Genomic DNA, 23,521 nt, shown 5'->3' with positions numbered 1-23,521 from the left:
CAATTATGTACTCTGAACGAAATGAATTTAATATTGTCTGTAGTATATTGGGTTGTGTTGCATTATGTTATCAGGTTGAATCGCATCGGAAAATATTAAGAGGTTTACGAGGTTTGGATTAATAGAAATACAGTAAATGTCAATAGTTATAAATTTTTTATTATTATCAGCGTTACTACAATGGTATGACAAAATTAATCCAGTATAAAACATATAAAAATAATTTCATTTATACATTGAATATAGATCTATTATGTGCGCTCCCCACCAGTGTTACAAATAGAATACCTCGTTTTTAAAAAATAACATTAATCAGTACATTTTCAATGTAATTTAAAACTGAGATAAGCTATCTTAGATTATTTAGTAACATAAATAGTCCTCGTTATTGATACATCACTAGTTGTTATTGTAAAACTGATGTTCTTAACTGTGTATTTCCGGATGCCAAGTACGTATATAAAACAATATCTTTAACATATTTCGTTATAATAATTCTATAACAGATAATATTATATTTCTGAAAACATTAAATTTGTATTACATATAAAAATGGTAAAAATACCAGAGAAAAAAATTTCTTATATACAATTCTGCAAAAGTTATAGAAATGCTGAAATGTAAATAAAAAAAAGTTTAAATTTGACGATATTTAAAAAAATAGATATATATACATATGTATTGATTTTATCAAATTGTCATTTTAAGAAATATTTCCAAGAAATTTACGCACTGGATTAATATGCAACTAAAAACATACATACAAAGAAAACGTCGTAGATTGATCGGTGCTTTTTCTACGATCTTCATTATTATTATTACACTTTAGTTAAATCAAGTTGAATGGGAACTACAGGGCTTAGGGAAGAACTTCATTGTTGTTTCCTAAGAACATTCGATATTAAAACATTTGATCATATATTTATATTTATCGTTTGAAACGTCTTCATTATGTTTTTTAGATATATGTATATTCTTTTACTTAAAAGATTATGTTAGTATGTTTACTAATACATATTTATTTTAATGAATAAGTATGAAAGATATAATAAATAAAAAATTACACTAAAAATATAATATGTATGTACATATATTGTCGTGTGCTGCCGTGTCTTCTTACATTATATTGCAAAATTGGATCAGGGTGGAGAATATTGAGATTCGATTTACGAGATATCTGATTCCTTATCGAAAGATAGCTTTAGAGTACAATTCCATTCTTTGAATACAAAACTCGGCTTGTGTTTATCAATAGATAGAGAAATTGACTAATTGTTCTCAAAAGAATTCTTGCTTGATTGTATAGAATTGATTATATCGCTTGACTGTCGGTATTAGACGTATTTAATAGTTGGAATACTAAGATTAGATTGTTTGTCGGAAATATAGTCAATTCATTCGTACAAACAACGAAATTAAAAAGAATAAAAGTAAATGCAAATGTGAAATTATATATAGTAAGATATTCGAGGTTTCATTGGATGCAACGTAGTGATAGCAGATGATGGTTGGAAGAATTACGTAAAATGTGCAATGTGATGTTAAAAATGAAAACTATCACATGGAAAAATTGAATACCGTCATATAGAAAATAAGATATTGAAAGATGTCCGGAGTAGAAAACTACAGGCTTCATAAAGGGTGTACATGATTAAGTACCCTTTAATTCTTTGATATGCTATATAGACCCAAATTATTTTCTTGGGTGTTATTGTTTTCCAGATCTTATATCAGGTCGCATTTTCAGGTCCGCTTTTTCATATCCGTTCTATCGATTGTGATTATTAGGGTCATAAAAACTGACTCATTGTCTCAACTGGAAAGAAAACAGAATGATACATTTCTTAAGTATACGTGTTTGAGTAGTATGTGATCAAACAAATGAAATAAGATTGTATTACATTTAGAAGTTATGATAGTTTTGAAATTATATCCTAATTATGCTCGAAACAATTTGCATTTTCGTATTATTAAAAAACTTTGAATTGCTTAAAAATTAATTCAAATATTTATCATCTGTTATTATCAGTAGTGACATTTCTTTAGTTGGCTCACAGTAAAGATCCACTACATCGTAATCCTAAATAACAATCTCGCTGGCATGCACATAAGCGATATCGCCGGAATCCTAAATTATACAGAAATACTTACGAAAAAGAAAAAGATAAAATACAGAGTCCAAAAGTTGTACTTAGGTGTATGAGAAATAATATCTTCTCTAAGGAATTACATTTTTTCGCAAATAAAAGAAATGCGATATATCTCTGGAGCTTCGAACGCATAGAATTTAAGAAGAAAATTTCACCCTTGCGTGAAATATTTCATTAATCGTACTTCGTATTTCTACGCTGCGCGATGTAGGTTTCCACGAAAACGCTGTACGAATGACACATATATGTATGTACTCTTTCTAATTCCTCTGGATAGAAGCATTATATTTTCAGGTGGAAGATAATGTTTATGAATGAATAAAGCGTAATTATTTTTAACTTTACTTAAACTTAAAATTGAGTAAGCTGAAAAAAGAACTGAATTGAAGTTAGATAGATGCGTTAGGTATGTTACCAAATACGACTATAATCATGTATATAAACTTCTGCTAGGAAATTAATAATAATAGAAAGATGAGGAGATTCGAAGCTCCATTTAAATTTTGCGCTAAATGACTAATGGCAAATGTGTTGTCCGCTTTAGGTATAGGTAGATTCTTTGCGTGGTGCTGCACGCGCATGCGCAACATCGATAATTAGTTGCTTGAGTGGGATCATGGGATTGGTAGGGTAGGGTAGGTAGGAGGTAGAAACAGGAGTTTTGCCACGTTCAGTGTCAAGCACGCAAAAGGTATGAGTGAATGGATGAGTTTTGTATAATAACGTTGATAATAGTGTTTTTCGAACATTTGGCGACTTGTCGAAGTCAGGACGTCTGATATTGGTATGTTATATATGTAATGCTTTTTTGTTTTACCAATCTTACAGATATAACATTTTTCGAGAAAAAATTAACTGAAAACGTTTCTTTATTTGTTAGTGAAAATATGAAACATGTTAGTGAAATAATTTCATGGACTCAAATTGTTAATAATTTACAAAAGTTTATGGAATTTACATAAATTATACAGAAACTGTATGTTTCGATTAAACATTTCAAATATTAAAATGTGCTCTAAATAGCATAAATATATAGTAATTTGTACAATCACTCTAATTTTGAAAAAACAATTTTTAACTTTTGCTGTAAGAAGATAATGAGTTATGTTTGGTTGAGGCTATCTTTCTTGCATACCAACTTCCGTTGTGTTCTTCCACTTCTCCCTTTCCTACTCTTGATTACGCTGTTGCCAAATGTCATAAAATGAAACAGATGTGAAAGTTCAGTGCAACTTTAAGATTTAATTCCGCGATGTATATATTGTATATTTCTCTCTTTCTTGTTTACGTATTGTTAAAATATTTTCCTTGCTTTAGAGACGGAATATAAAAGTTAAATAATCGATTAATTACCTTTTTCTGATTTTAATTATATCAAGTTTTATTAATCTTTCATGAGAGAGATATGAACATTAAAAAATATATACTGTTTTAAAACGTTTGTTTCAAAGTTAGATAAGTTGTTAATAACTGTATCATTTTTTATTATGTGTATATGTATTTTATATCGTATAAACGTGTTTCAGTCATTGTAAAATTTTTCGACATCAGCATCGGTACTACGTTTCTTTTAAACGGGAACATTAGAAAAGTATGCATTCTGAAAAGAAGAGGAAAAAGTCCATTACAGATTTCTAGTATACAATTTAATAAACCGGTTTAGTGATCTGTATAAACTACAATTTTTCCTAATAGTATCACAATATTATTATTAGATTAAAAGTCAAAATCTTATAACGTCATTTGTGGAAGGTTCTTAATTTTCTTTAACTAAGATTTAATAAATGATCTTCGTACGTATTAAAATATATATTATATATATATAGTATTTATTACATATTTTCAGTTTTATATAAAAACTTTAAAATGGAAAGTAGCATGAAGTGTTTAGGTGTTTGTAGTTGACCAATACATTTAGTAAGATTTTGTAACATTAAATTATAGTATTAAATAATGTAAAATGTTAGTTGCTACGCCCTTGTCGATGCATTTCATTCTCATGAGCATACAGTGGTGTAATGCAACAAGAGAAGTTGAAATACGGGCCATACAAGCGGCAACGTTGCACAGGGCGGTGAACAGAGCATGAGCCTGTGTAAACTCTAAGAATCGAGAAGGAGAGAGAGAAAGAGAGAGAGAGAGAGAGAGAGAGAGAGTTCTCGGAAGTTTTCGTTTGTGTGCGATACGTAGGCTGCGTCATTTCAACGTTATGTACTGAGAAAAGTCCATGATACTCCGTCATTCACGAATCATAACGGCATTGTAGTCATCTAACAAGTTTAGAGTTCTTTCCCCTTCCTTCTTTCTTATCAAATGCGGGTGGTATGTCCCATAAATGTATTATACGATCGTACATACAACGCATTATATATTTAAATATGCACATTCCATATGTTGCACAATTTTATTATATATAATTGCAAGTTAACTTTACTTATTTTTATTAATAAAATGAAATTGATGCTATGAAAGATACTTAGAGTAGAAAAAATAATTACATGCCAACAATATTTTAATAAAAGTTTATTTACAATTAATATTTTATATAACAATTGCAATTTTTTTTAATAGGTTTGAAGACATTTTTAACAATAATTCAAATAAAATGATTAGTATAATCAAACACAGAGACTTAGGAAATGATACAAACTTAAAATCTGCAGGAAATGCACATTTAACACCATCAGTTTCTGTAACACCTGATATATGTCATGATGAAGCAGATAATATTGATTATCATTTTGAAGCAGCACGACTGCAGAGTTTTGAAAATTGGCCTGTAACATACATTGAACCTGAAAAGCTTGCAGCTGCAGGATTTTATTATACGGGTGAAAGTGACAAAGTAAAATGTTTCGAATGTGGAGTTGAGATATGTAAATGGGTAGAAGATGATATACCCATGGTCGATCATCAGAGATGGTCTGCAAGGTGTAGATTTATTCGTAAACTGAATTGTGGTAATGTACCCATTGGAGTAGATCCTGGTACGGTGATACCACCAAGACCAAGAAGTAGAGATGTATGTAGTCCTTATGGTTTAGAATATCGACCTACATCTGGTCCCGATGACCATAATTTTTCAATGGAATTACAACTAGCAAGCACAGCTAAACTTGGCTGTTTAGGTCTGGGAAGAACTAAGGGACCAGTACATCCAGAATATGCTAGTTATGATGCTAGGTTACACACATTTGTAACATGGCCTAAATCTATGCCACAAACAAAAGAACAATTAGCCGATGCAGGCTTTTTTTATACTGGGAAAGGTGACCAAACCTTGTGTTACCACTGTGGAGGTGGTTTGAAAGATTGGGAACCAGAAGATGATCCTTGGGAGCAACACGCAAAGTGGTTTTCTAAATGCTGTTATTTATTAATCGTGCAAGGGCAAGATTATGTAAATAAAATAACAGGCCAGCATATATCTCCACCTTCTAAAGAAGTAAGTACACAAATCTATATCCTAAATTGCATATTTTATGCCATGTGCATAATAAGTAATTAATCACTGCATTACATACTTATGGACATTGTATTTATTTCAGGAAACAATGCAGATGAATCTACCCAGTTTTATTAAGAAAGTACAACCTACAAGTGTAGAAGTAGAAAGGAAAGAAGAGACAGAAAGCAATCCAGGATCAAGTTCTCAAAATAATGATATTTGGGGTATTGCAAGCAATACAGAACCCATAAAAAGAAGTTTGGAATCCGAGCCAGCAGAAAATCTATCAAATATAAAAACACAAAATACCAAACCTACTGATGATGCAAGAATGTGCAAAATCTGTTATAACGGAGAATTAGGAGTGGTATTTTTACCATGTGGACATATGGTTGCTTGTGTAAAATGTGCTCCTGGCATGACAACTTGTGCAGTATGTAGAGAACCTGTTACGATGACTGTACGAGCTTTCATCCCATAGTATTCCATACATATTCATAGTATTACTACAATTATAGATAAAAATACATTGCATACATGGATGATATATTTATGGTGATTCTGTCCTTTGAATTTCACTTTTAAGAGTTTTTTCGAACCACCAGAAACAGCATTAAAAATAAGCATAATACAACTAAGAATAAATCGAGTTGCAGGTGTGCTGGTTGAAAATCGACTGGGACTCGGATTCGAACCTATGGATCTCTCGGTTACGAATCCAAGCCCCAGGTAACCGAGCCAGCGCTGCTCTATAGTATTTGTATACATCCTGATAATGAATAATTTCGCCTTCCCGAAATGCTTCAATGCAACTCGAAAAAGCGAAAGAAATCAAATTGTAACGAAAAAACGCGCTGGTTTCGAGAGCAATAAAGCGAAAGAAGCCAAGTCGTCGCCATGAGTGTACGTTAGACTTTCTCAATTCTTCACATCAATGTATAAAGAAATTCATTTTTCACATGTATCACGATTAAAAAATATTTATCACTTATCATAGCAATTGTAAGTATTTGGTATAGGGGATTAAAGGATTAGAAAATAATAAAATAGAATACGAAATGCATTACAATCTTACATTTTTATTAAATTTCTCTAGTTAAATATTAATTTTTTGAAGACAGTTAAAAGTAAAGTGCAAAGCGTGAAATTATTACAAATATATTTCCTGTATGTAACAGATCTTTATCTACAATTGTTCCATTCATTTCCATTGCAATTTCTACTTCATGCGTTAAATAAAGTAAATAATTTATGTGAACCTAAAATAATACAATAAAAATTAGCGTATGTAAAAAACAATTTCGGTATTTAAAAATACAATTACGAATGAAAAGTACAAACACGTTTATTAACATTTCCAAATTTTTAAATTATTATTATTCATATATTGTTATTTATTCAAGTAAATTTATTCCATGTGAAGTTGAATATTGGGTAAAATTGCTAAATTTTATGTAATATTCTAAGATATTCTAAAATTTTGTATATTCAAAATTTACATGTCAACATTATTTTCTATTTATTGCACCTTTTTTTTATACATATGTTAAATGGATTGTCGTATCTTTTTTGTTTGTTTCTTTAACACGTTGTTACATATACATTTACATGTTCTGTAAAAATCATCAAAATCCTAAAAGCGTTTTTGTAATATGTCGAAAATAGGATACAAATTTCATTAAAGTATGTATGTATATTAGAAATATAACTTTTTTAATGATCATGTATAATAAAAAAAGTACAATATCTTTATTATTACCCTTTAAATGACCTTTAGAAGTGTACATATTGTAGTCTTAGTATTAGTTGAAAAATAATTTCTATTAAATTCTGATTTAAAGCATCTAATATTGTATATGTAGTCTTTTTGTTATACATACTCTGATACGTTCATTTTTATCTAACGTTCTCATATACATATGTATATATTACGACATTCTTTATTTTTCAAATTAAAGTATAAATATATGATAAATCATACAAAAATTTTAACGTGTAAAAAAATCTAACCAATATAGGATGGAACATACAGCTATAATTTGAATGAAAAATAAAATAACTATATTACTCTTAGGATGATGTATCTCTATTTATTTATGGAAGATACATAAAATGTTTTCTTTCTACATAGTTTTAATTATTTAGATGTCGCTGTGATTGTTAAAATGGCGACTGTTCGATACGATAGTATGACAAATGAAATGATAGAATGTGATGGATGCTAATATCTTAAATCTATACAGATTTAAATATTTGTGTTCTTTGTAATTCATTACAATGAATTAATATCAGAAATGGGAGATCTGTTTGATATTGCAAATTTAATTACAACTGTCGGTGTTGATAGAATAAAAATTAAGCCGGAACCCGGACTGCCAGAAAAATCTTCGAATGAAATTTTGACAGAGTTGTTTAGCACATTTGATGCTGAAGAAGAAATAGTATCATCAGAAAATACTGATCAGCAAGTTCCAAATGCAAGTGTTAAAATTGAGAAACCTATTAAATCTCAGGTCAAGAAAAAAAAAACTAAGAGGAAACATAAGCACAAAGACAAAAAACATAAAAAAAAGTCAAAGCGAAATTCTTCTGAGAGTAACAGTGATCTTGAAAGTAATATCAAAATATTATTAATAACTAGAGAAATAGGTAAGTGTTAATATTATTTACGATTAAACATTATTTGTTTTTATAACAAATAGATATTAAAAAGAAAAGAAAGCATAGAAAGAAAACAAAACGGAGACATGAAGATGATTCAAGTAAGTCGTCAGATTCAGATGAACCCAAAAGTAAAATATCAAAACTTGATACATGCAACAATATGAAAAAGAAAGGTTATAATAAAGATAATGGACTAGGAAAAGAAGATGCAGATGGATCAGAAAGTTTTGAGAAATTAATAATTAAAAAAAATCCAAAATTAGAAAATATGTTTACAAAGGAACCCGATAGTCCTCAATTGCCACCTATTTCAAAAAAAATTGAAGATGATCCTGAAGAACAATTAATATCTAAAGTTCTTGGTTTGTACCATTTATGTTAAAAATGATTTTAAAACATATTTTTGATTGATATACATTTTTTTTCATTAAGTCTTAGTTTAAATAAAAAATCATTATACATATTGATATATATTGCTACTGTAATATCTTTTTCTATACACAGAAAAACCAAAGCAAGGACATCAAGGGAAAATATTGATAAAAGATCTTAAAAATAGTATAGTTTACAATGATACAGTTAGAGAAATAGAAAATAAAGAAAAGGAAAAGGCAGCTCGAATGGAAGATGGTGAATTATCTGATAGTAGTACAGATAATAGAACTCCAACATTAAGTCCTAGTCCAGTTCGTTGTACTTCATTTAGATCATCAACTTTGAGTCCAACTTTAGAAAAGGTAGAAAACAGAGCCCCATTGAGTCCTGTAAAAGGAGAAGTAACAGCAAGAAATGATTTAAGATTAATTTTGAGGGAGAAAGAAAAGAAAAGATTAGGAGATGTGGACAAAAGATCAGAAGGAATAGAAAAATCAAAATTGTATATGGATAATGAATACAAAGAAAAAGCGTATAATTATAACAGCAAAATTACAATAAACAAAGATAGCAAGCACACCCATAATTGCCATTCTCAAGAGAGAAGAAGATCTGAATCTCGTACACGTGTGAGTTTACGTAGAAGTAAAAGCAGAGAAAGGGATAAACGAAGAGATAAAAGTAGAGATAGATACAACAAAAGTCGAAGTAGTGATCAACGAGAATCTTTGAAATGTAGAGAGCGACGAAGACATAGAAGCCGCAGTGATGATAGAAGCAGAGATAAATATGTACGAGGACGAAGTAGAAGTAGAGAACGAAAGTTAGTATTATTTTTTATAACTATATGTATATGTCAATATATACAGATTTACAGTTACATATATAATTCATTAACTTCCATATCTTGTAAGGGAACGGATAGAAATTGATAAAAAGAAATTGTTAGAAATAGCAAGAAGAAATGCAATAAACATGATTAAACAAGGTACATTACCATTGGTACAACAAGATAAAGCTATTGCTGCAATACAAGCTGGAGGGAAAACTGTGGATGAACTCACAGGTATATACCTTGATAAAAATAATTATTTTTTAATAATCCTTAGTAATTTTATTTTCTAATAATTTTCTTTTATAATGAGGATAGTTGGTCGTGTGGTAGTTCAATAACGAGATTACTCGATGTTGGAACCGTCAAATATATTTTAAAGTAATTAATACAGAGTCAACCGTAGATTGTTCGATACGGGTGGTTAAGAGAATGTACGCTAAGACGCTCGGTACTAATTGATATGCTAAAGACTGTGTGTTGATCGCTAATAAAATCGCTCGAGGCTGAAACTAAAAAACTGGTCACCTTACGATCGTGTTTGTTTATTTATACTGGTCGAGGGTGTACCGGTAAATTTCCATTCGTCTTTGTTAGACGGTTACACGTAGCGGCGACATTGTTTTGCCCGGAGTTGGTTTATTATTACATTATGTATATCCTAACAATATTGGTACTCCAAAGCAAAACAACAGCGTGGCTCGAATTGTCCCCTAGCTGATGTCCCGCTACAATAATAATTATTTTTTTATTTCAGACTTCTGCAAGTCATTATCAAAATCTGAGGCATTAGGAGAACTTTCAAGTATCTCTTCAGAAGAAGATGGAAGTGAATCTGAAAAAGGTTTTCATCATCCTTTTTTACTAAAGGGTCGACCTAGTTCTATTATCATGAATATTAAGGTAAGTTTGATATATATATATTTTTAAATACATATTGCGTTTGTATATATATGTATTATGTTAATAAATTATTTATAATTATTACGTTTTAGGATGCAAAGCAATTACCAACCAAAACATTCCAAGAAAAAACAATAGAATCATCAAATCAATTACGTTTACAATTTCCTGTATCAAGTGGACAACATCATAGAAAAAGTGGTAATGTTTTTGTTATTATAATCAAAATGATTTTATCATTCAAAACTTCTTGTTTATTGCAGAAAATGAATGGATACCAGTTGCCCCAAAGAAGCCAGAAATGAAGAAACAATTTATACCAGCTACTGTCCCAACTGAATCTTTTCCTATAACACCTTCGACTACATCCATATATCCAGTGCAACAATCGGCAGTTTTTTCTCACTCGATAGCAACAGAGGTATAGAAAATAGATAATTATTATTTAATTGTTTTACATATATACTTGCATTTATATGTACATTATATTTTCAGCCAATAGATATTGGTTCAATAGTATCTCAAAGATTAGCAGCAATGAGAAAATTAAGAGAAAATCCAAATGATGTATGTGCTCAAAATGAAATGTATAGAGCACAAAATGAGGTATTGTTGTATGTAATTACTCAACAAATATTTTAATATTTTCATATATTTGTTATTTGTGTATTACATAGATGAAAACATGGGCTGAGAGTAAACAAATGCCAGGTCAATTTACAGGGAGTACAGGAGCCAAAGTACTTTCACCTGCAGAGCTTACTTCAGGTTATCAAGCCTGGGCTCGTAAGGTAACACTATTACTAGATAATTTATCTTGTTATTTGTTGTTCTATATATATATATCCATAGTATATATATACTATGGAAAACTATTTTAAGCAATTCTGGTAGGAATAATCTAATTAAATACATATTTGTAACCTAATTCATAATTTATAGTACTAATAAGATGATAAATATGAACATTAAGACATATATTGACACTGTTGTGTTATATATATGTACATAATACAATTTCATTTTTTTTCTTTCCATATCTTTTTCTTTTCTTTTCTTTCTTTCTTTTTTTTTTAACAATGCATTACCTGATACTGATATTGCCTGTAACAAGTTTTCAGGTACAGTCTCTATCAAGATCAATGCTATATTCTGATATATAGCAGATCTGATAAGAACTGTAATGTAGGCACAGACTATTTCTTACATAGAAGTAGATTCTGTGCCTGCATGGACACAGGAGCGCCATTATTTTATAGATTTTTGTGTTGTATGATTAGACTATATAATTAATGTAATTATACTTTACATTTAGTATTTAAGAAAATAAGTAGGTGTACTTAAAACAAAGATAAGTGTATAGAAATATTGATTACATGAAATTCTTTTATATAATGGGCTCTTGTTAGATTATTGCTAATTATCATCAGCTTCCTATCACAGGATTTCATCTGGAGTTACTGTATCTTTTGTTTATAAAGCTGGGATATTTAGCATTAGTCTGCATCCACCTGAGGGTTTGTTACAGGCACATAGCTACGTCAGAGAAGAAACAACTTCAGCGGCGTGATGTCAAATTTTGATTTTTTTGGTAAGTATTTTCACCCCAAAAATATTAGAATAATGTTAAAAAAAAATATTAATTGCATATAGAATAACTAAATTATTTTATTAATTTTGATTATATGTTTCTCTCATTTTCAACTTTTAATTTCATTAACATTGTGAAATTCATTATATCTTAATTTAAAAAACTATTTAGGACCAATTAGTATCAGCACAGCCTGTTTCGGGTGGGATGGGTATGGCTTTACTACAGAAGATGGGTTGGCGACCAGGGGAGGGTTTGGGAAAAAATAAAGAAGGTACTCTTGAGCCCTTGCAGCTTGAAGTAAAATTGGATAAACGGGGACTTGTTTCCGAGCAAGACATTGGACAAAAAATAGGGAAAGCAACCAAACCACTAGTACCAGCAATCAAAACTTTAGAAGGTATATTTTAGTGAAAATTTACATATTGTAACAATTTGATATAACAAATAATTTTAAATTTATATATTGCAGGTAAACATCCAGTATCATTATTAGGCGAATATTGTTCAAAACGAAAACTTGGTGCACCAGTTTATGAATTATGTTTTGAATGTGGACCAGATCATAGAAAAAATTTCCTGTTTAAAGTATGTGTAATTTTGTGCTAATTATACTTGTGTGTCTTTTTTTGTTTCTAAATTATGTATATATATTTAATACTATATCCTAGGTAAAAGTAAATGGAATTGAATACAAACCAAGTGTTGCGAGTCCAAACAAGAAACAAGCTAAGGCAGAAGCAGCACAGATTTGTTTACAAACATTAGGATTGTTACCTGAGCCTAATTCTATGCCTATTACAAAATCTTGAAAGTAAATCAATAATTTTATTAAAGTATAAGTAATAATGTATAAAAATTGTAAATTTAAAAGTGTAAGTTACTTTATTCTTTTTACTGTATATAATCTTCAACATTTCAACACATTTCATTTTTACTATTAAATATTTAAATATATAGTACTAATTATTATTTTAAACGTAATCATCAATGAATATGATGTAAATGAAACAAATAAAACATGTATATCATACTATAAGGATTTTTTTTTATTTACATATTTGTTAATAAATGAAATGAAGACATAAGGATATTCACTGTCATATTATAAATTTATGTACCTAAGTATTTTGTATCTTACCTTTTTGATATTGAATATTCAATTATCTTTATATTTAATAAATTGCTTTTTATCATATAAATGAATTGTTAGTTTTTATATAACAATTCGTCTAATAATTATTAAATAAAAAGTAAACTATATCAGAGCGTAGAAGTGATACTGAATAGGTTATTGTTGACATCAGGTATAAATTTTAAAGTTCTTAATAATGTTTAACTTAATATTTTATTTTTTTATTTTTATAGATATTACAATCGTCCCCAAAAAGATTATAATTATCATTTAATTAGAATAAATGAAATGGCATCACGATTGACATTAAAATTGCTATAATAGTGAAACACCGGCAATTTCATTTCTCTTGTAATGGATGATGTAGAGGTTCCAATTTTTTACGACGATGAAGTTGATTTTGTGGAGCACGAATATTTACAAGACGTGGAATATGAATACGAATATGAAAATGTGGAAAGAGAAACGTTATTTGAATTATATCAATATTGTCTTCGACCTACTATTTATGATACAGTATCATATATATTGCCACTATTTATTTCTACTATAATATTTAGATTATGTGCATATTCTCGTAAGACATATTTTTATAAATGTATCTACGTATATGATAAAGAAATATAAATTTGGACAATTGATGTTTAATTTAATGTTGCAGGACATGTATCACATAGAACTTTTCATATATTATCAATGTTGATTGGTATATGTAATATTTATCGTTATGTAGCAGAATGTTTATATACATTACTAATACTTAGCACGATTTCATATATTACTTTACATATACCCAAAAAATATTGTAAATACATGGGCATATTTTTACCGTCACTTTTTATTATAACATATTGGTAAGGTTTAGGCAGTAGCTACTTTAAATGTCAAAAATATATATGTATATGTAATCAATTTTCAGCTATAATTTTTAACGTTTTTCAGTGAATTTACTATGTCATCTATAGTATGGCATAAAATACGGAGTGTAGTAATGACTATGGCAATGAAAACGATTAGTATAGCGATAGACCGATCTGATACAAATGATTTACCTAATATCTTTGCCTATATGGGATATATGTTTTGTAGTGTCACTTGCCTCTTTGGCCCATGGATATCATTTAAAGATTATATATCAATACGTTACACAACTCATCAAGTATGTACATGTCATATATTTACTATAAATAAAATAAAAAATTTAATATTTCCTAATTTCAGGATAAATGGTGGGTATTATATACTATTCAGTATGTATTCTTATCCTTGCTTTTTTTGTCTATCTCAAATTGTTGGGCACAATGGGTGATCGCAGAAACTTCTTGGAAGTTAGTAAATATTATTATATATATTATGTGTTATAATATGATAAGTTTTAATATACTTTCATATTTTTAGATGGTTATTAGCTTATAGAGATGCATTATCTTTCAGAATGTCTCATTACTTTATTTCATACATAGCATCCAGTTTATTAATACTAGGAGGATTTCCATCTACATTAAGTACTGTAGTGAAACCATTAAAAATAGAATTACCACATTCGCTTGTGCATGTTGTTATTTGTTGGAATATACCAATGCATTTTTGGCTAAAAACATGTATGTTAAACATCCAAACTATTCATGTAATTCATACATATTTAAGATTCTGTCATTAATAATTTTGAAAGTATTATATGTCTTTATATAAATTTTCAGATATATTCCGTCCCAGTATTAAATATTTGGGAAAGTTTGGAGCTGTAACAATGACGTATTTAACGAGTGCTCTTTTACATGGGTTAAATTTTCAGTTAGCAGCAGTTTTGCTTAGTCTTGGATTTTATACCTATGTAGAATTTCAATTTAGATATATGCTTGCTAATATTTTTGATGCATGTGTTGCATCAAAGCAGTGCACTAAAACTAAATGTACACATGCATATAACATTCACAATTCATGGTGGGTGCTTTTAATAAACATGATGTTTTCTGGACTATCAATTTTTCATCTAGCTTATTTAGGTCTTATGTTTGATACATCTGAGTTACAAGAAACAGGATATAGTTACATTCATACTATTGAAAAGTGGTCTCAACTTGGATTTGCTAGCCATTGGGTAGTATTTGCTACATACTGCATATATTTTTTGATCAGATAGTACTAATTGTAAGCACAAATATTTATTTTTTAACACATTTCTAATAATGAACACTTAATATTGTTTTTTGTATCAGTAATTCATGTACATCACATATATAACTTATTATTTAACTAAATTTGAATATAAATGTTATTCTTTTTTTAATAATTGTAATATTCAATATAAGCCGAAAAGTATCTAATAGATTTTCGTAGGAATTATCAACATAAATGAGACAAACACAAGAATTCTAAGAGTTGTAAAATAGGTAAAATACATGGTTTTTAATCGTATTAACCATATAACAACTATAAAGTATATTTGAATGTAAGTGTACATAAAGCATAATATCAAATAATTAGTAATAAATCAATATAACTAATAATATACTTAATATCAAATAATGCTAAAAACTTTTTGTATTGTTAAATAAGACATCAGTGACATATATTATGCTATCAAGCTGATGAATATTATTAAAATTCAACATAATCATAATAGCGAATAAAAGTACTTTTTCAATCAAAATACAATAATGTCGTATTTTAATTTTTATTGCTCACAATGAATCATACAATAAAGAATATTATGTTTGTAATATTATGACATAATGTACCGTATATTGCATTTAAATTAGAGACACTAAAGGAAAAAAGGTTTAGAATTAGTTGTATGCTAGTTTTTAATAAAATATATGAAAAATTTTGTATTCAATATCGAATTGCGTATTTAAGGCAAAAGTTGAAATTATATGTTCATACATACCTATTTCCCCTTTTCTTCATTTCTCTTTCGCATATAACACACTACATACTAGCAGAACATTATTTATAAACCAAATGATAATCAATTGAAATAAAATACTAACTCTTGTACACATAAAGTTTCTCTAATATACTGCCGTGAGAGCATATTTTATGTTTTTAATATTAGCTGATCATGATATATACATAATTCTATATTCAACTATATAATTTACAACTACAAAATTATACACGAAAATTTTGTACATGAGAGATATTTATAATTTTTATTAATGAATCAATTTCTTTTTTCTAGATAATGATGTTTGTGATCTATTCAATAACTTCTTAATTAACAAAAATGTACTTTCTTTTTAGCCTTAAATATTAGTAACATACAATATGTTATTTTACATTAATAAAATATCTTTCCATTATATGTATATCAATAATATTTTTTCAAGAAGTGCGTCAATTTATTAAAATATTCATCAAATTTGTTTGTATATACACATTATATGTATATATACATATTATAAATTATGTATACAATTATATTTTTCTAAAAGATATCTGTAATTAAATCCTTCATATTTTCGACGTATTACATATTAGTACTGACATATTTACTAACTTGTATACATATTCTATTAATAAAAGGAATAAAACAATAATTCTATATAAATCGTACTATGTATCGTGCAGGATCATACACGAACACATTCCCTCATACGAGTATATTTCAGTTATTGTTCTATTATCGACGCAATAATAAAGTTCACGCAATTCTTTTTACATATTTAAAAACTTAGGGATACAATAATATTTTTATAGTATTATTAAGCATATTTTTCAAAATATACTTTTATCAAATTGAGATTTTCAAATGTAGAGTAACATATGTAGCAAAGAATACAGATAGCATTTAGTAAAGCAGTTTAAATAAAAATAGTAGATTATGAAGAAGTATAAAAGTTACAAAAAAATATTGATCAAGTTAGATGTTTTGTTTTGTAAATACTGTTATAATTAAGAACATCCAAAAGCAGTGATTTTTATCTAGAAAAAACAAAGCGTGAAAATATATAAACACTTATAACAGCAACAATTTATCACCTTATTTTTATATTTAACAGCATTTCGAATATTAAGCTTACATCCTCTATTTACACTCTATATAAGGCTACAAAATGAAAGTTAATACATATAACTGTATCCTCAGATTATTTGAAGAAATATGAAAGTTTAGAATTATTTTTAATTGGGTTTATATTAAACAAATGTAATAAAATTGTTAATAAACCAAATCGTTTTTTCAATATATTTTATTTCATTTATTTAAACTATCTGTTTTTTTTCATGATAAGATATGATGATAAGAAGTTTGTATTGCAAAATAACTTTAATGAAATTTTTGAAATCGGGTAGAAATAAATGACGTAATGCTGTGCAACTCAACAACTTTGTTTCATATAGCGGAGTCACACACTCATGTGCACCAGGGCTTAATCACATTTTCTATACGTTTTGTGTTAAAGACAATATAAAAAAGTAAAGATATAAAATAAGATAACCTGAAGACCCAGTTAAAATTGTTACATATCGTTAGTATAATTATACTGATCATATAACTTCATGTCATGTAGCACTTATATAAGTACTATACATAAATTGATCTCTCTTAGATTAGGATTGCAATTTCTTATTAAAGAATACTATATAGAACAGTAATATGATTAGCACAATAACAAGTTTCTACAATCTATCTAGTTACAAAATTTATGATCATCACAAAATGTTTTAATTTAAAGTTTAAAAATCTATTTAGTATACATAATATTCTTCTATAATTCAAGAATTATGTATGGGTGACTTTACCTTTTACATTAAGATAAATAAATTATGTTAATTGCATAGTTATAAGTAAGAATGCACATATTGGGATTTTAAGTTTCTATTCATTTCATTATTTTTCTTATTGAATGTAATAAAACTTATAGTTCGTAAAAATAATTGCCACGTAAATAAAGATTAAAATCAAATTTAATAATTAATAATAATAATAATAATTCAAAATATCAAAAATAGGAAATGATGATAAATGTTAATCGTTTTATACAAGTTTCTGTATACTAGTTCTTGATAACATATTGAAAAATGCTGATAACATGATTTAAAATAAATACAAAAATTCTACATAAGAGAGAAATTACCATTTTGACAATAGTTACTATTCTTTTAATAAAATCGAAGTTTGAATAAAATCAAGTAATACATAAATTTATATTAAAAGAGTAATAAGTAGACAAAGTGGAAATTTTCGAATTTAATTATTTGAAGATATTTATCCATAATATTACTTTTTCTGACCAGCAGAAAGATAACATAGTAAATCAAATTTGATAAAATCATAATATTATATTTTTATTTTATTTATCGTTCAATGTGTCGCGAAATAAGGAAGAATCTTTAAAAGCTACAAAGAGAAAAAATTGTATGATTATGAGAAACTTATAACCCAACGTTTCAAATATAAACATAAAATATAACTACAAGAAACCATACCTAAACAACCTACCAGTGAACCATAGAAAAAACTATGATAACAGCTGTAGATCTACTTGATCTTCGTTGATCGCGACAAAAACAACAATTGTTTGAATTGCAGATTGATGATTAGTATGATGTTTTTACTGAATGATTGAATTTAAACGATGAGATCTTCTGCGATGTCGAGGTGCTTGAGCTACCGGACTGTCTTCTCCGATGCCATTGAGAATATCGGTTAGTCATCTGATAAATGCAGTTTTATAACTTTTGGTCGTACGCGCACTGCAAGTCATAGAAAGAATAGAAGCAATTCGTTAGCCATTTTAGCGTTGCTTGTTATTTAAGCTTTAATTGTACATTATTTAATTTCACAGAATAAATGGTAATTGCATTTAGCAAAAAGCTACATAAATTTGTATTCTTGTAGTATTTAAACATGTTCTGTATCAGTTCAGCAAAAAGTTCTTATGTATAAAAGTTAATAAATATATCATTTCATTTTTAAAGTCTGATAGTCTCTTAACCTTTATACTGTGATATGACTATGGTTGAAGATAATAACACAACAAACACAAAAAAGTTAAAAATTAAATTTTTTTTCAGATTGAAACATTTCCAAGAGAGTTGAAAATATTAATTATGCAATGCAAAGGTTAAAAATTACTCTGTATGTTTTAAATAAATTAAATAAATTTCTTGTCAATACATGCATATTTTAAATTAATAAAATTCATGCTACATGCAAATTGATGTTAATGACAAATGTAAGGTTTATATATATAGTTTTACATCTTTCTAAATACAAATATATACAATAAATTATGATTCCCAGATAAAGTAGACAATATATACAGCTAGTTATATGAAGTCTTGTTACAGTATTGTCTCATACAGTATTGTTCATTTTTAAATATAGTATAATGTGGAAAAAAACTCATTTAAAAAGTGCAATCGAGAATTGTTTATGAAAAGAACTATATAACTGTTACTTAATTTGTTTAACCTTTTCAGAGTAACAGTTACAAAGACTTACTGTCTTAGAGAATGATAGCGATTTACTCGATCTGCAGACCTGAGGATCATATTCATGCCTCGCTGCGGTTGTGTTATCAAATTGTTTGCGGACGAATTTGTCGATTGTGTTTCTGTGATACAAGAAGTTTTGATACTGGCCCTTGTCACTGGTTTTGACACAGGCATCGTAGTAACACGAGTAGTGGAAGATGTGTTGTTGCTGATATTGTGGAGCCTTGTTGTTGGTTTAGTAGACTTAATACGAGGCGGAGATGGTTCACATGTACTGTTGACTAACCAACTGTTTCTATAATTTTTAGTATAGACTTTAAATAAATTATATATTTATATACTTTTAAATAAGTTCATATTTACTTTTATGACATTTATCAGTTAAATTGCAAAGTAATCTAGCCAAAAGTGGAATGGCAAAAAGATTAGTGTAAATAACTTGTGAATTTCTTTTTTTTTTAAATATATTGAATACATTTTAACTAACCTTTTAGTAATAGTTGTCGTAGTAGATCTAGGGAGAAGTCTTTTTGTAGAATCTTTTTCTTTACTTCCAGTTAATGTATTAATTGTATTTTTCTGAGTTCTTGTTTGTAATAATGACCTTAAGTAAGGACTGAAAGGATAATATTCATGTATTAACTACAACATTCTGTATTTTCACAATAAGTTAAATTGTATTATTATGATTTTTACTTTACTACTGTTGATGGTCTAGTAGTTATGTTAGGAGAAATATGATTTGCTGGTAATCGTTTTCTTTTAGCTTTAATTTGATTTAATTTATCACCCTGAGTTAAGGTTGTATATTTAGTTGTGCTAGTGCTTGCATGATCATCTAATGTAATTCCATCCACACAATGCATTATTCCCGAAACATTATCTTGCACCACATGAGCACTTTTTAAATTGGATAAGAATGATGTTTTCGGTCTACCAGTTATAGAATATACACCGTATTCATGAACTGGATTTCCATTTTGAGGTTGTAGTGGCTCTTTTAATAAAGAATGAAGATATGCTTCTTTCCTAAAATATAAAATTATTAATCTTTCGGTGTCAAAAGATGATACTATTTTTAAAAAACAAGCTGTAAATATTGATATTTTAATAACGATGCACACTTCTCCAACCATTCCTGTTGATGTCCAATTACAGAACCTGGTCTACATATTCGTATCCATGCAATTGTTTCATGAGCTGTTAAGTGATAATGTTTCATAATGTAACAACCAATCAATGAACCTGTTCTACCAAGTCCTGCTCTACAGTGTACAGCAACAGCACCACTTGCATTCTCTGCTATTTTAAGAAATTGCCGCATGATTGAATCTGTTGGAGTTGAACCATCAATAAAAAACAAATCTTTATGATCAAATCCTGCATCTGTGAAGATTGAAGCATCATAAATTTTTTTATTGAGACGTATAATTGTAGTTACATTATTGTAATGGAAATATGTAAAATATGATTCTGGTGCATGAAGTGGATATCCTGTAAAAAAGAAAAAAATAAAGATAATAAATTATAGACATGTAAAAAAGAATCATAGGTAGAATAGGTAAATTTATTTAAAACTTAACTTACCATTTTCTATTTTGAATTTAGCATAAGGACCACAAAATGCTATAAATTTACCAGGAACAATCCAATTTAAATCTCCATTTTCAACTCTTTCAAAATATTCATATTCCTTAACACAAAAATCTTGAAAATTAAAAAATCCAAGTTTGTGGCACTTATATATGGCACTAAGACATTCAATCAAAGATATTTCAAACCAAGGTGTACCAACAGAAGCATCCCGAAACATTATAAATGATGGATTGTCAGGACTACTATTTAAGCAATTATATGCTTCTTCTGCTGTACGTTTACAATATAATATCTAAAAAATGTATACTAATAAATCTTATTTTTCTGAATACGTATAATAAATATATGTATTTAACAATGTGAATGAAATTAATATAATAACATCTTACTGCATAACTTCCTATAAGAAAAGCAGCATTAACTCTTTTTGATGGATCCATTGTTGTATAATGTACGATCTTTTTTCTTCTAAGAGTTACTGCTTTAAGTTTTTTATTAACCTTTTGACAATAATGATATAACATAGCAAGATTTAGTGGACCAAAATCATCATAGAAATTTTCATAGATTAATTCATCATCGATACTGAAATAATGGATGTTTGGAGTACTCTTTGGCTTTGTCCTCAATGTTATAAAATATAATCGATCTACAACATAAGCAAAAAAATATAAGTGATACTTTAAAAACATTTAAATAATACATTATTTGACATAAATTAAGTACTATAATAGCATATTATCGTATATTTTTTTTAATTTCTTACCTTTTATGAACTCAGATGCACATACTAGTAAGTCATTTGTATCCTCCATTATTGGTTCTTATTTATTATCTGATATTGTGAATACCAACTGAGTAAGCCTGTCATCAGCGTAACCGATATAAGAAAGGATACAATTTAATTAACACAATCAGAGATCATAAATATAAACACACAGAAGGTTAGAATAGGTGTAGTAAAGGTAAACTGGATCCATCTAAGTACCTACACACGGTTACATTTGCATGGTATGTGTAATACAAACGAATTTATAATTATTATGTCGTACGCGAAAATACGATATGTACTATATTAAAAAAATGTTTACTTACCTATGCGACCGTTACAAGATTCAAACTTGGTCAATGAAGAAATAATGATGGCTGATCAGTTACGTTGTTGAGTTCTTCCGGTTATATTGTATATTCAAATATACGATATTTCATAAGTATCATGCAACTTCTTTTTACTATTCAAATATAACCATTTTATAAAATATCAGCAAGATGTTTATTTTGTATATATATTAACATCATTACCCCCTATAAAAACGAAAAGTACTTTTCAAATACACTGCCATTTTCGTTGCCTTGTAATATCAAACTTTGATGACGACGTACGAATTCAATGTCTAGAACAAGAAACATTGTAGACGTTCACTAGTACTACAAATGCCTCATATAATATTTAAAAACTCTGAAGTTAATATACAATTAATGTTACATGTTTATAGCACAATTACGTCGTGATGATTTTCAGTTTTTATTTGGTGAGGACTAAATGATTATTTCATTAATTACAAAACAGCGCACTCTGTTAAATAAAAATTCCCTACATTTTCCATAGTCACGCTATTATTTAAAATGAAGTTGACTTTATGCTTATCGATATATACATAAGGTGCACGAAATTTTAAATTGTCTATACATATACGAAACATATATCTTCAATCTTCTTCGTTAGTTTAATCATCACTTGAATCTTCTTCATCCGGTAAAAAATAATATGACAAGAAGAAAATTGGAGTTCAAAAGTCAGGAAATAAACTGTTCAGAAAATTTTAAGTTTAATTATTAGCAAACGTAATAAATTAGTAATTTCTCAAGAAATGTACTGTAGATAGTTGATCTTAAACAGCTCACGTCTTAAAAATAAATAATTCATAAATATTTTTGAGAACGTATTCTCTTTCCCTGATTAACATGTTATACAATGTTGTCAAGTACGATGATGGAACGTTGACTGGAGATAGAATCATCTTGACTGGAGATAGGATCAGTCTGGAGGTAGAATGAAGCCAAGAAGAGGAGGAGGAATTTTTCTACGTCATAAACAATTAACATCTCAAAATTACTTTTTTAAAAGTTATTTTTGCATCCTAATAGCCGTTTTCAATTTTTCACTCATTTTGTCAAGTAGAGCGGTTCAATGCTTAATAGTACCACCGTACACGTGGTACACTACATGTGGAATAACTCTTAAATAAACGTTAAGTTTATAACACTATATATAAATTATCATTAGTCCTTTTTGAATTTGAATTAAATTAATTTACATTTATATCGTTCACAATGCATTTTATCTAAAAAATGTTTACGTATTATTATGTTTTTACATTAA

At 28.1% G+C, this 23,521-nt stretch overlaps 4 protein-coding genes across 12 annotated transcripts; 3 read left to right on the top strand and 1 right to left on the bottom strand.

The window, feature by feature from the left end:
* Window positions 1–106: 106 nt before the first annotated feature.
* Window positions 107–7,350, top strand: LOC138182246 (death-associated inhibitor of apoptosis 1). 4 transcript variants are annotated; one of them, XM_069117900.1, is made up of 3 exons: window positions 107–451; window positions 4,722–5,595; window positions 5,699–7,350. In XM_069117900.1, exons 2-3 carry the CDS (start codon window positions 4,756–4,758, stop codon window positions 6,077–6,079), a joined length of 1,221 nt encoding a protein of 406 aa, XP_068974001.1. In that variant the 5' UTR covers window positions 107–451; window positions 4,722–4,755; the 3' UTR covers window positions 6,080–7,350. The 4 variants fall into 4 exon arrangements, with proteins under 4 accessions (XP_068974001.1, XP_068974000.1, XP_068973999.1 ...); XM_069117899.1 differs by lacking the exon at window positions 107–451 and adding an exon at window positions 2,722–2,841; XM_069117898.1 differs by lacking the exon at window positions 107–451 and adding an exon at window positions 2,776–2,934.
* Window positions 7,351–7,736: 386 nt separating this feature from the next.
* Window positions 7,737–12,996, top strand: LOC138182237 (protein Son). 3 transcript variants are annotated; one of them, XM_069117881.1, is made up of 12 exons: window positions 7,738–8,211; window positions 8,301–8,624; window positions 8,767–9,460; window positions 9,552–9,703; window positions 10,227–10,372; window positions 10,465–10,573; window positions 10,636–10,793; window positions 10,868–10,978; window positions 11,050–11,163; window positions 12,135–12,363; window positions 12,436–12,551; window positions 12,635–12,996. In XM_069117881.1, exons 1-12 carry the CDS (start codon window positions 7,893–7,895, stop codon window positions 12,773–12,775), a joined length of 2,613 nt encoding a protein of 870 aa, XP_068973982.1. In that variant the 5' UTR covers window positions 7,738–7,892; the 3' UTR covers window positions 12,776–12,996. The 3 variants fall into 3 exon arrangements, with proteins under 3 accessions (XP_068973983.1, XP_068973982.1, XP_068973984.1); XM_069117882.1 differs by lacking the exons at window positions 12,436–12,551; window positions 12,635–12,996 and adding an exon at window positions 11,854–11,963 and having other exon boundaries at window positions 7,737–8,211; window positions 12,135–12,366; XM_069117883.1 differs by lacking the exons at window positions 12,436–12,551; window positions 12,635–12,996 and adding an exon at window positions 11,901–11,963 and having other exon boundaries at window positions 12,135–12,366.
* A 130-nt stretch (window positions 12,997–13,126) lies between these two features.
* Window positions 13,127–15,768, top strand: por (Protein-serine O-palmitoleoyltransferase por). 3 transcript variants are annotated; one of them, XM_069117897.1, is made up of 8 exons: window positions 13,128–13,270; window positions 13,332–13,675; window positions 13,760–13,952; window positions 14,041–14,257; window positions 14,320–14,426; window positions 14,497–14,699; window positions 14,799–15,042; window positions 15,105–15,768. In XM_069117897.1, exons 2-8 carry the CDS (start codon window positions 13,453–13,455, stop codon window positions 15,115–15,117), a joined length of 1,200 nt encoding a protein of 399 aa, XP_068973998.1. In that variant the 5' UTR covers window positions 13,128–13,270; window positions 13,332–13,452; the 3' UTR covers window positions 15,118–15,768. The 3 variants fall into 3 exon arrangements, with proteins under 3 accessions (XP_068973996.1, XP_068973998.1, XP_068973995.1); XM_069117895.1 differs by having other exon boundaries at window positions 13,127–13,270; window positions 14,533–14,699; window positions 14,799–15,768; XM_069117894.1 differs by having other exon boundaries at window positions 13,129–13,270; window positions 14,799–15,768.
* Window positions 15,769–16,222: 454 nt separating this feature from the next.
* On the bottom strand, window positions 16,223–22,784 carry cdc14 (cell division cycle protein 14). Of its 2 annotated transcripts, none has more exons than XM_069117890.1 (9): window positions 22,234–22,784; window positions 21,905–22,126; window positions 21,528–21,787; window positions 21,130–21,430; window positions 20,667–21,036; window positions 20,239–20,571; window positions 20,030–20,158; window positions 19,589–19,837; window positions 16,223–18,798 (listed from the first exon to the last, which is right to left on the bottom strand). In XM_069117890.1, exons 2-9 carry the CDS (start codon window positions 21,951–21,953, stop codon window positions 18,756–18,758), a joined length of 1,734 nt encoding a protein of 577 aa, XP_068973991.1. In that variant the 5' UTR covers window positions 21,954–22,126; window positions 22,234–22,784; the 3' UTR covers window positions 16,223–18,755. The 2 variants fall into 2 exon arrangements, with proteins under 2 accessions (XP_068973991.1, XP_068973990.1); XM_069117889.1 differs by having other exon boundaries at window positions 18,245–18,798; window positions 19,550–19,837; window positions 22,234–22,768.
* Between the last annotated feature and the right edge of the window lie 737 nt (window positions 22,785–23,521).

This window comes from Bombus flavifrons, chromosome 8 (assembly GCF_040668555.2).
Source record: "Bombus flavifrons isolate JBK064 chromosome 8, iyBomFlav1_principal, whole genome shotgun sequence".
NCBI lineage: Eukaryota > Metazoa > Arthropoda > Insecta > Hymenoptera > Apidae > Bombus > Bombus flavifrons.
The sequence above is the reverse complement of the archived record's forward strand: the minus strand, read 5'-3'. Positions and strand labels throughout refer to the sequence as shown.

Bases quoted from the DNA above. Each gene is read 5' to 3' on its own strand.
- LOC138182246 (XM_069117900.1), top strand. From the start codon at position 4,756: ATGATTAGTATAATCAAACACAGAGACTTAGGAAATGATACAAACTTA. The intron at 5,596-5,698 runs GTAAGTACACAA...TATTTATTTCAG, and splicing joins TATCTCCACCTTCTAAAGAA to GAAACAATGCAGATGAATCT.
- LOC138182237 (XM_069117881.1), top strand. From the start codon at position 7,893: ATGGGAGATCTGTTTGATATTGCAAATTTAATTACAACTGTCGGTGTT. The intron at 10,979-11,049 runs GTATTGTTGTAT...TGTATTACATAG, and splicing joins TGTATAGAGCACAAAATGAG to ATGAAAACATGGGCTGAGAG. The intron at 12,364-12,435 runs GTATATTTTAGT...TATATATTGCAG, and splicing joins AGCAATCAAAACTTTAGAAG to GTAAACATCCAGTATCATTA.
- por (XM_069117894.1), top strand. From the start codon at position 13,453: ATGGATGATGTAGAGGTTCCAATTTTTTACGACGATGAAGTTGATTTT. The intron at 13,953-14,040 runs GTAAGGTTTAGG...AACGTTTTTCAG, and splicing joins CTTTTTATTATAACATATTG to TGAATTTACTATGTCATCTA. The intron at 14,258-14,319 runs GTATGTACATGT...TCCTAATTTCAG, and splicing joins TACGTTACACAACTCATCAA to GATAAATGGTGGGTATTATA.
- cdc14 (XM_069117889.1), bottom strand. From the start codon at position 21,953: ATGGAGGATACAAATGACTTACTAGTATGTGCATCTGAGTTCATAAAA. The intron at 21,431-21,527 runs GTAAGATGTTAT...TACATTTTTTAG, and splicing joins TTCTTATAGGAAGTTATGCA to ATATTATATTGTAAACGTAC. The intron at 21,037-21,129 runs GTAAGTTAAGTT...TCTTTTTTACAG, and splicing joins TAAATTCAAAATAGAAAATG to GATATCCACTTCATGCACCA.